The 12849-nt window shown below is 36.8% G+C and overlaps 1 protein-coding gene across 3 annotated transcripts in view; it reads right to left on the reverse strand.

Moving 5' to 3' along the window:
• LOC126976479 (plasma membrane ascorbate-dependent reductase CYBRD1-like) overlaps positions 1-12849 on the reverse strand; it is a 108533-nt gene that overhangs the window by 71860 nt on the left and 23824 nt on the right. For all 3 annotated transcript variants that reach the window (XM_050824832.1, XM_050824830.1, XM_050824831.1), the window contains exon 2: positions 2836-3145. In XM_050824832.1, coding sequence (XP_050680789.1) covers positions 2836-2990 — 155 coding nt within the window. In that variant the 5' untranslated portion in view covers positions 2991-3145. The remainder of the gene's footprint in view (positions 1-2835; positions 3146-12849) is intronic.

Here is a 12849-nt window from a genome sequence, read left to right on the forward strand (position 1 = left end):
TTAAGAAAAATATCAATAATGTTTCTGCTGATATTCTTGCATACTTACATAGTGGTATGAGTTATATAATTATGATTTGGTTATATAATTATATCAAAGTGGATGCTTAAAAGTACGTTGATTGCACAACTCATGGAGCGATTGTGGATGGCAGGGTTTGAGAGAAGTTTTAGGTTCCACAAAGAAGAAAGGAAGATGCTACTGAAATATTATACCAGGACTGTAGCAAATGGAGCTAAAGTTAATATTTCTCAGTCTGTCTCCTCTGGCATAATTTTACATGTGAATTAAGTTTTGAAGAAGAGGACAAACGAGTGTATGGTCACCTGAGGTTATGTGATCACCACCACCCACATTCTCTTACAACATCGGAGGAATCTCTGGAACGTTGCCGGCCTTTTAGAAAGGTGTACGCGCTTTTTGAAGTTACCCATCTCGTATCGTCCTGGAAGGGAAGGGAAGCTTACTCCAGTGTGGTTGTCCGTGGAAGAAATTTTCTTGAAAACCACACTGTGGAGGAACGCCACACACAAGATGGATGGATGATATCGTAATTAAGCCGTGTCATGCGATAGTAAACTCGGCAGTAGAAATCAGGTTAAACAGCTCTTCGGAACGCCCAGTGATAAATGCGGTAGAAGATACATGATTAGGTGACGTCTCTACGTAACGCCAATCGGAAGTCTCCCCGTCCCGTCTCTAGCTGTTCACAGAGGACTGGATCACCTTCAATTCGAGCAAGTCTGCGTTGAAAAATGGTGATAATGATGTTACCCAATAATTACGTAAGTAAGTACAGGAAGTGTTGCTCTTTCCTACTGAAAAGCCTAAAAAAATAACTAAAAGAAAGTAAACTTATCAGGTATTATTATTCAAAGGTTATTGAGCTTATTCCCAGCGTACTTCTAAGGTCTGATACGCATGTTTTAGAATTGGTGAGTGGTTCTGACAGTCGATAAATGATACAAAAATCCAACAAGGAATTTGTACATAATTATTATACAATTATAGATAAAATATCAGAGACGTCATTACATTGAGAAAAAATATATATAAGTAGTATTTTCTTTGACGCAAATGGTGTAACATTTATTTTAATAAAATAAGTACTTTTTTTAACAACAATTAGATTAACTTATGCTGAATACCAATATAATCTATTGTCAGTGAGCTGATAATATACACATTAAAAAATAAATAATGATACCTATTGATTTAGTATGCATATTTGGATATTCAGATGCTGTTTGTGCTATACTTACATATGAAGACTCGTAATACGTTAAGAATACAATTCTAACAATATAAAATAAAGTAAAGTGATAAGTGAACTGTGAAATGAAAAATATACATATTATTTAGATAATAAAAAAAGACTTGACTTAAAGGTCTTAGTTACCAGGTCATAATATCCCCAAAAAAAAAAGTAAGGAACGTGTTATCGTTCAATTTCAAATCACTTTAATCAACAACAGTTCAGACTTCAGTGTAGAGAAATATGATATGTCAACAAAACTAACGAAGCAAGGTCTAATATATTCCTAGCCTGTTAGCCTTTAATAATAAACAATTCAATGATTTCAGAATCATGTCAAGGGGTGCCTATCAAATAACCACATCGGAAATAATACCACATACCTATGTACACATCAGAGGTATTGGGTAGATGAAACACTGGGATAAGTTTTTCTTTTGTTATTATTTTATACAACTTTAGAAAATATATCTATTCAATTTGGTAATATTTGGGGAAATACATACCTAATATTTAAATGTTATGAATCTAATGTGTTATTTCCGACGTTTTGTTAGGCCGCTCGCACGGTTAGTGCGTGGTTAAACATATTATAGGTACGCGCCCTTCACCATTTTTAGCCGATTTCAAAAAGGAGGAGGTTGTCAATTCGATCGGTATTTTTTTCATGTATGTACACTGATTACTCTGAGATTTATGATCCAATTTACGTGATTTTTCTTTAGTTCGATGCAGAATAGATGTCATTTGGTCCCATAAATTTTACATAGTTTGTCCCAGTAGTTTTCTGTGTGGCTTAACCTAATGAATACCAGCGCTCCATGAGTTACAGCTGACGTCATAGAAAAATATGGCCTAGTATTTTTACATTCATGAAAATCAATTAGTATTATTTAGAACTTAGATCATTAATACGTCTAGATAGACTGTTCAAACGTCGAAACAAATTTAGGTTGACAGTTAACCTCTATTATGAGCAATGCACGCACACAAACACAAGGTGACATGCAAATCGCGAGTGTTACGCGTAGATATTCATGCACACAAAAAAAAATCTGGACTATTTTCATCGGTTGTCTAAGCAGCTCTGTGTAGACGTATAAATCATCTAAGCATTGGAAATCCCTGCTAATATTATAAATGTGAATGTAAGTTTGTTTGTTACGCTTTCACGCCTAAGGCACCGAACCGATTTTCATGAAATTTAGTACAGACATAGACAAGAGCTTAGGAAAGGACATAGGCTTACACATAGGCTACCTTTTATAGCTAATAAAGGGCTTGGCGGGGTTGAAATAGGGGGTGGAAATTTGTATGGAAGTTCACGACTCCATGAAAATTTATATTTAGACACTTGATAAGAAATAAATAAATATTTGGTCTAGCGTTTTTAAAATTTAGACCTGTGTGGGTTATGAAATTTCTATAGTTGGTAGCATATAAAAATGTATTAACCATAGCAGTTTGTAGTGTATTATTTGCAAATTGAGTATATTAAAATATAAAAAATGCTGTCCAAAGTAACTATTGTACGCGCACGAAGTCGCGCGTAAAAGCTAGTAAGATATAAAACGACTTACTTTTTGATGTGGTTGCCTTCCGACTGGGTGATGGTTGCAGGAGGTGGAGGTAGATCATCCATAGGTACTTCTTCGTTCGGTGGCGATGGCGGTGATTTGTCGAACTCTGCGATGGGTGCTAATTCTGGCATCGGCGACACCGAATTGCTGTCCATAGCGGATAGCTTGATGGGAGACACTTTGGCAAATTGAGTCGACAGTTAAACCTCCGGATTTCCGGAGGAGAAACCAACCTTTTTGACTAGATATTATACGGTAGTTTTACTGTTCAGAGTATTCTGAAGCAGTGAATTTTCTTTCGATTGCGAATCTGTAAAATATATTGAAGCTGTAAAAAATATTCTGTGGTTTTATTGCCGTAATGGTGTGGTGATTAATGTTTTATGGATGCAGGAAGTTCATTTTACAATAATAATTATGTTTCATTGTAAATTCGTTTGTCCTAAATGCGCACAGCTTTTTGTAGATAAAAATAAACCTTATCTAATTTATACGCGTAGATGGATCCTCTTGCTGTTAGGGAACGAATGACAACAGGACAGCTACGTCTTACACGCGCGATTTGTTAGTCACTTTGTTTTGGTGTGCGTGCGTTGCTAAAAATAGAGGTTAACAGTTCGCCACTATTTTTTCCAACGTGTTCACAGCTGTCACAGTCTATCTAGTCATGTAAATTATCTAAGTTAGAAACGATGAGTATTACGGTATAAATAATGATTATACACACCAAGTTATTTTTATTAGACAAATTTTATGAGGTATTTTCCCTAAAAATCATGCCTAGGGAAGCAAATTCTAAAAAGAGATTCAGTTTTAGAGATAGGTAACAAACAATAAGAAAAAGAAACCAATTCGTCTTTTGTTGGCGAATGGATGGGATTTCTGGGATGACATGATCACAGAAAATGTACAAAACACATGGATTGCGAAAATTGAAATAATTGCTTAAAAATAACTTTCACGTGGTAAAGGTTGCTTGTTAAATGACTTTCTAAATGACGCCACATATTGGGAATAGAACGACCGCCCTCAGGCTATTTTAATATATAGATTTTATTTTAATATAGTTTTATTGAAAAAAAAGCCCGCTGAGATTTTCTCAGGTATGAACCATATCTTTTGAAGTTAACTAAGTGATTTTAAGCCCTATTTTAAATTTGCAAAATCCTTAAAGGATCACTTCGTTGTCAGTTTGTCTGTATGTCTTTCAATACCATATGAATTAAGCATCAAATACTACGGTCCATTGAAGCTATTAAAAAGAGAATCTTCTAGATCATTCCAATTTACACAAATTATCAATATTATGACTTCTCATCTAAATTTAACCTGGATTATGTAAGTATACTTGGTATTAAGCTACTCACGAAGCGTGGAGAGTCACACATTACCTGAAAGAATAGAAAAGATATAGTTATTTAATGTCATATCAAAGAGTATATAATAGCAGAAATAGTATGGTCATATGATGATAAGAGAGGTTAACTGTCAACCTTATTTTTTTTACTACGTTTTCACAGCCGTCGCAGTCTATCTAGACGTTCAAATTATCTAAGGTGTGACATTATAGGAGAAGTGTTAATAAAAGGATATTAAAAAGTCACATAACTTTACATGCGTCCCAGATTTGATTTTTAGCGAAGCTCCGAACAAAAAAAAACTATCGAAGATTTGTTTTTGACATCCCTAGTCGCGTCTTGCCCTTAGCCTGTGTAAATCAACACTAGTGTGTATGTTTTTTTTTATGGAAAAGGAGGACAAACGATCGTACGGGTTTTAAGTGATCACCGCTGCCCACATTCTCTTGCAACATCAGAGGAGCATATGCCTTTATGGAAGGTGTATGACGATGTAATGTATGATGTTCTACTTACTATTGAGCGCGCACTCTAATTTGCGCACTCTCTGCAAATATTTATTTATTTATTATCTATCTTAATGATAGGATTCCCGTTCCAACACGAAATCCCAAAAATAAATTCGTAGAACGGAACTTAAACATGCACAAAGCACCATGCTGTTAAAAACGTGTGGGGAATCCACGCAAGCCATGATTACTATTCGTGGAAAGCGACGTATGTTTTGTATACGAAATTATATATATGAGGAAGGACAATGTCCTACACCCTTACCCTTCGTTTATCATCTATCACTCGACATGTCATTAGTAGACGAGGAACTTGCTGTAAAGTGTGGTTAATGGACGTGTTTTATCAATATTAAATTGGTAAAACTCAATATGAAACATAAGTATGTGTGAAGTAGCGTTTTCATTATTAGCGGATGAAAAAAAAACTACGTTTAAAAAAACCGACTTCAAAAACTCAAACGTGTACAATAACTTAATAGATATTTAATTTAATACACCTCTTATGCAAATCTTTTACCTTTAATATAAAATACTATTATTTGTATGTGCTACATATTCATTGGGTTTGAGTCGGTGCTTGCCCGCTTGGGTTGTTTGGTTCTAGACGAAGCTGTCCCGCTTAAAGTCACGCGTGGCGAGTGTTACGTACACTGCTATTACATTTGACTCGGCATAGACTAGATGTGCCCGCGACTTCGTTCACTGAAATTAGGGTGCATTTGTATGCTTTTGTTAGTGTAAACCTTGCAAACAAAAGCATATTTTTTTTCTCCGTACATCAAATTGCCTAAGCCAAGCCAAATTGTCTGGTCACGGCTACGCTGAAGGCGTTCCTGAAGTTTCATGAAAATATGTCCACTAGTTCTAGAGATTAGCGTGTACAATGAAACAGACAGACAGACGGCCAATTTTTTTTAATATGTTTATCTATTTTATCTATTTATTTATTGTTAAATTTCATAATATCAATACACACGAAAGAACATTTATATTAACAGACGTTAATTTCAAAATATGTACCTGTTTTAATAACTTATTGTGTCTTTGGGTTGTCTGGAAGAGATAGCTTTAAGCGATTAGACCGTCCATTGCGTATCTATGCCTGTAATAAGCTTTAGATCTGGTTTTTAATTATAAGAGGTCTCTATAGGACATTGAAGCAGGATTTAAAAATTTACAGTATTTTATCATGGTGAAAAAAATCTGAATATGACTTACTTTGTTATGGCAAATTAGCTAGGTACTGGATAATTATTTTGGCATAAAATGTACGTCATTGTATAGGGAATTCAATTTTCTAGATACTAAATTAGCATTATTAGAAAAAAAAATCTAATTGTTTTTGAACAAACAAAAACAACTAAATTGACCATATAACTGCGATCGATTGCTCAGTGCCGCTTATTTACTTATATGAAACGAAATTTTATTTTTGTCATTTTTTTTATGGAATACAAACGAGCGTACGGGTCACCTGGTGTTAAGTGATCACCGCCGCCCACACTCTCCTGCAACACCAGAGGAATCACAAGAGCGTTGCCGGCCTTTAAGGAAGGTGTACGCGCTTTTCTTGAAGGTACCCATGTCGTATCGTCCCGGAAACACCGCACAAGGGAGCTCATTCCACAGCTTTGTATTACGTGGAAGGAAGCTCCTTGAAAACCGCACTGTGGAGGACCGCCACACATCCAGATGGTGGGGATGTTTTGCCAAATTATGTTTTTATAATCGCAAATAAAATGCTCGCATAAAATCTTTATTTATTTAACGTGTGTATGAATTGTTGCATCTACTGTTCTCAATAACTCTTGTGTTTTTACTAATTAATTTACATTTACTTATTTCGATTTACTCGTGTAAGGCTATTAGTATTCGACATTTTGTTGTTATTGAAATGATTTATAAAACAACTAGCTGACCCGACAGACGTTGTTCTGTACATAATAAATAATATACTGTTTTTTTTGGATTTGTCAAGAATGTTTCATAACATCAAGAATTATTGCGTAACATAAATGCAAGGAGCATTTATGTTACGTTATGTTACGAAGTTGTTATAATGAAATTGTTTCACAGCAGAACTATCAAACCGTGCGTCAATAAATTCTCTCATAGAAAATATTTCCATACAAAACAAATATTGGAAATAAAAATAATTATGGGTCCCAAATCGAAATAGAAACTATCCTATCTCTCAAGTTGGTCTAAACTACACTCCATGAAGTAATCCCCATTTAAATCCGTTCATTAGTTTAGGAGATCATCGCGGACAAACAACGTGTCACGTAATTTATATATATTAAGATGAAGTTGTAAATGTTGATTAAAAAGAGTGACAATGAGTTTCTTGCCACTTTCTCTCATGAGTAAAAGTTAAATTTTTATTGATACTTTATTAAACCCGATGCTGAGAGACTTTTGCAGAGAATACAGTTCCCCTGAAAACAATTACAATTACACGCGTTTTAATCCTTAAAGAGTATTTAATTCAAAGTATTTACTGTTCCAATTTGTACAGGAGCAAACTAACTAGTAAGTTTCAAATAGAAATCCTCTCTGGTCCATACATAAATCAGACGCGGGCACTCGAAACCACAAACGTAAAACAGCGTTATTTAGCACTAACAGGAACAAACTCTAAACTAAACGTATCTAGAGAGCACAATTTGTGTAATTACGTTTATTGGTTACTTGTAACTTACTTATTTAATAGTTATCTTATACAGATATCATATAAAATTACAACTTAACTTTTCAATGTTATAATAAACAATTGGCAGAAATCTATATAAGTTTATATAAGTTTTCAATTGCAGGCATTTAAAATATTACATGTTACCTAGCTATCTGTCTAAGTTTTAGACATATATCTAGGTCTGTCTAGGATGTCTAGACACTAGAGTCTAGATAGAGCCTCTTGACAAGTTCAAATTCAAATTCAAATATTTTTATTCAAAATATGATGAGATATCACTTTTTGAAAGTCAAAAGACTACCACCCATTCCAAAATGAATGCCTCAGACCTGAGAAGAATGGGCGCAACAAACTCAGCGGGTTTTTTTTCCATCACAAATATGTTTTACTATAATTAATGTAACATTTACAAAGTAACATTGTAGAATTAAACTTATTATTTAATAGCCTGAGGGCGGTCGCTTCATTCCCAATCTGTGGTATCATTAAGAAAGTCATTTATGTTATAGTAACCTTTACCACACAAACGATTTTTAACAATTCTTTTGAATAACGTAATACTTTTGTTTTGAACATTTTCTGGGATCCTGTTGTAAAAGCATATACATCGCCCCACAAAAGACTTGCTAACTCGACTTAGTCGAGTAGTAGGCATTATAAGCTTATGTCTGTTCCTGGTGTTAACATTATGGTTATGACAGTTTCTGGCAAATTCACTTATGAGTGCCCAAGCTACGTCTACCACCCGCTATTTGTATTTCAATTTGTGTTAGTGTGCGTGCCATTGCTTATAATAGAGGTTAACTGTCAATCTCGTAAAATTGGGACCATTTAATCAAATCAACCATCCATGTACATTTTCATCCATGCATAAGGGTTCAATTGTTTTGGACAATTCGATCCTCGGGATCCTTCATCGGACTTTAGACTGACTTTAAGGTACCTTAGACTGACTTTAAGATATTTAAAACCTGATTTCTTATATTATATGTTAGTTAAGAATATCTTTATTACATACAAGCGTGTGCCCGCGACCGCTGCTTATCTAGGTTTCAGCGAATTTTTTTTTTGTTTGTTTTTTTGGATTATTCACGAATAGAAAAGGATTCTTTGAACATGATATCAGCCCTTTGTCAGTCTTTTTCGAACGTAAAATAGTTACTTGCATTATTGTTTTTCTGTCTGAAGGGCGCCGACAAAAATATTGTTTTCGTCCTATTTATTCCTAAGTCCTAACAGTCCTTGTATGTTTGTTGACCTGGATAGATTATATTATAGTCATAAAATGGAGGTCCAACTTACAACAAGATATTTTTCTGCGCTAACGGGGATTTTTCCTGTAAATCGAGTATATTGAAAAATGATTCAAATAGGTATTCTTCTTTTATTGTACCTATTTTGGTTTAAGCTGATGGTCTTGTTACCAATGCGTTAAGCATACGACCTTAGAAGTAAATAAAACTAACTAAATTGACTAGGCAATGAACGCCGAAACGACGAGTTTAAAATAATATATATACTGAATATTTTTAAGGTATGTATTTTAAAAATTATTTCTTTTCAAATCTTCGTTTTGACATTACTTTAAATTATAAGGTCTCAATGTGATTTACTTCTTTTTTTCTGTGATTATAAGTTTTTTTGGTGATGGTAATTGATACCCCCTGCCCATTACAATGCTGTGCCACTCAGGGTTCTTGAAAAACCCAAAAATTCTGGGCGGCTCTAGAACTGCGCTAGTGACCATAAGATGTTAAGTCTAATTTGCATAGTAATTTTACTAGCTACGCCGCCCATCAGACCGAAACACAGTAATGCTTATACATTATTGCTTCACAGCAGAACAAGCCGCTGTTGTGGTATCTTTAATCTAGCCGGCATCCTGTGAAAAGGTTCCTGTTACTGGTCTGCAAGTTGGATACATAGCATCCATTGAAATCAACGATTTCGTTTCTGTGTAAACCCTCCTATTCCAAATTTATATATTTGTATTCTATTCACTCGTACACATCGACGTTCTGTGCACATTATTCAATTTGCAATCCGAACTGCTATGCAACAGAGCACTCGGATACGGTAAATGAAAACAAAGATGAAAGTAAGACCTGGTTACGTAATTGTCGCAAATTGCAACTCATGTGAAGGAACCGTGCAACATAGCTCGAACAGTGCCGGATTGACCACGTAGCAAGTACAGCAATTACTACAGGCCCCGCGTAAAACGGGGCCCACATATGCAGGTAGATTTTGACGATCAATAAGTGATTTTAAATCCTATTTTGAATAAAAATATTTGAATTTGAATTTGAATTTATGCACCTCCGCCTGAGCGAAGTCCTAATTCTGCCATACCGTGTGTAAGCTGAAGATACGTTGGAGATTTCCCGCTCGACCAAAACGCGTCTCATGAAATGCAAGATCAAGTAAAAGACGAAATGAAAGTAAATTATACTGAAACAATATTGGTGAATGACGGAGCAGCTTTATTTATTTTATTTTATTTTATTTGGAAAACTTACAGTGTTACAATTACTTAATTACTAAATAATAGTGTGAACATTTTACACGAATATTATTCAGTCGCTGGCTGACAGCACGCGCGGTCGGTCAGAGGTTCCGAGACCTCTTGCGAGATGGATACCTTATCTTGTGACAAGTGCCGGTTGGTCGTGAATGAGTGCCTGAGTTTTTGTGTTAACACCCTAGATTCAATTGATAATGTCAGTTTAGCACTTCTTTGTAGGCAATCATTCGACGAAGAGGAAATTTTCAAGGCGAAACGCTTGCTGTTTGAGACGATTCCACAGAGACTCGTCAAAAGAAAGGGTGAGGATCGAAAACAGAAAAATATAGAGGATATCATTAGTGTTTTACGAAGTACAGAGCCCGATGATATTCCAACTTTTGTGGCTAAAGACCTACACAAGCTGCCGCCCGTTACTTTCGATCATATTGATGTGACACGCCTTTTGAAGGATATTGTTACCCTGCAGAGTCAGGTGCGGGCTCTTCAAGAGAAGCAGGAGGAGTATATGACAAAAAAAGATTTTGAAATTTCCGTTAGAGACTACGAAAAGAAGAAAATTGTGTCTGAGGCTGAAGCAGGAGAGACTGAACCTTATGTCAATACCAAGAGAGGCGGTTTTTGCTTGCAAGATAGCTACGACTCAACAAGTGGCCCGATGGGGTTAATGACCGGCCTTTCAAATGGCACACCGCCGAACGTGACAATGCAAAAACGAGTTCCCGCGCAACCGTCACCGTCTTACGCGTGTGTGGCAGCGGTGCCGACCAGTAAACCTATCTCTGTCACGCCCGTTCAACGAGTGAATCAAGTAGAAGCGCACGCGTCACCGCCAGCTGATGCGATGATGTCATGTAATGCAATGAATTGCGAACCGAGTGGCGCGGAAACGCAAAATAACAACGAAGGAGAGTGGGTTCGTGTCGTAAGGCGTAAGTCATCGCGATTTAAAGGAACGAGAGGTACAGCGACGGTAGACTCCTCAACAAAACTAAAAGCAGCGGACTTACAAATCCCGTTATATATTTATAATGTTTCGAAGGAAAACACGGAGCGTGATGTCGCGGAATATGTATATGGAAAGACGCAGATAAATATTGTGCCTGAAAAGGTACCTATGAAATCGTCTAGAGATTACAATTCTTTTAAATTTTATATACCTAGAAGTAAATTATTATTATTTACGGACAGTAAATTATGGCCAGAAGGTATATATTTTAGAAGATATATATTATTTAGACATGGAAAAAAGGCCATAGTAAATCCAGAAAAAGTGGACATTAATAATGGATCTAAACAAAATTAGAGGGAACAAACATACACTAAAGCTAGTTAGCTATAACTGTAAGTCCTTGAAGCGGTCGGTGGACAGCGTGAGGAGCCTATGCGGATCTGCGGATGTAGTCGCACTCCAGGAGACCTGGCTGCTGCCGTTTGAACTTACCTACCTTAGCACCATTCACGACGAGTTTGAGTCTACGGGTACATCGGCTGTGGATACGGGAGCCGGCATTCTACGTGGCCGTCCCCACGGAGGAGTCGCGCTGTTATGGCGTAAGAATGTGTTTTCGTCCGTGTCTATAGTGAAGTGCGACAGCGTTAGGTTGTGCGCCCTCAAATGTCAGGTACGTGAGCACTCGATGCTATTTTTTTCTGTGTATATGCCTACAGACTGCCCGGATAATTTAGCGGAATTTACAGAGTGCTTGAGTGAAATTAATGCAATTATTGAAGACTGCGGTATTAGTATGGTTTTTATGTTAGGCGACTTTAACGCACACCCTGGGGAATTATTTTTTAATGAATTGATACAGTTTTGTGGCGAGCAATCATGGGTGTGTGCCGACTACGAACTGTTGTCAAATAAAAGCGATGTATTTACATATACTAGTGATATTCACGGCTGCTCGCGATGGCTAGACCACTGCCTTGTAACGAGTATGGCTAGAAAATACGTTGATCGTATAAACATAGTGAACAATGTGTCGTGGTCTGATCATTATCCTGTAGAGGTTTATTGTAAACTCAATTTATTTCACACTCGTCTAGAAAGCGCGCAATCGACGGCTTTTAATAAAATAAGTTGGGGACGTAGGGACACTGATCAGATTAGTCTGTATACTGAGTTTTGTAACAATAGGTTGAAGATGGTAGACTTTCCCGTAGAGATGGTAGATTGCTGTAATGAACTATGTAACGACCCGGAACATAAACGGATCTTAGAACAATGGTACGAGGATATTACAAGCATACTACAGGATGCGGCAATATATAGTCATAGAGCTACCCAGCGACATAAAAAAAGATATATCACTGGGTGGAACAAGCATGTGAGACCGGCTCATGCGAAGGCTCGTCTCTGTTTTCAGTCATGGGTGTGGGCTGGGAGGCCGTCTTGTGGGGTCTTGTACGACGAGATGCTGGAATCTCGCAAGGTATTTAAAAATAAACTTAAATGGTGCCAGAACAACGAGGAGCAAATCAAAATGGACATGTTAGCCACATCGTACGAGACTAAGCACTTCGGCAAGTTCTGGCAGCACACCAATAGACTGAATGCAAGGGCGAATCTTCCGAGTGAAGTAGGTGGAGTGAGCGGATCTCAAAAGATTGCTAATATGTTTAGGGAGCAATTTAAAGTGGAGCCTCTTAAAATACCCTTTACGAACAACGATGCTGAGGACATCGTGGTTAACAGGGAAGTCTTGGTGCGTTTTACGCTTACTGAAGTCAAGGGAGCACTAAAGAGTATGAAACATGGAAAGTCACCGGGACACGATGGCCTGAGCATCGAGCACTTAAGGTATGCGGGTTCGCACCTTCCCAGAGTCCTCAAATTGCTCTACAACCTATGTATTAACCACAGTTACCTGCCAGAAGCCATGATGAAGACAGTAGTAGTGCCCATTATCAAAAACAGAACAG

This window comes from Leptidea sinapis, chromosome 41, assembly GCF_905404315.1.
Source record: "Leptidea sinapis chromosome 41, ilLepSina1.1, whole genome shotgun sequence".
Classification (NCBI taxonomy): domain Eukaryota; kingdom Metazoa; phylum Arthropoda; class Insecta; order Lepidoptera; family Pieridae; genus Leptidea; species Leptidea sinapis.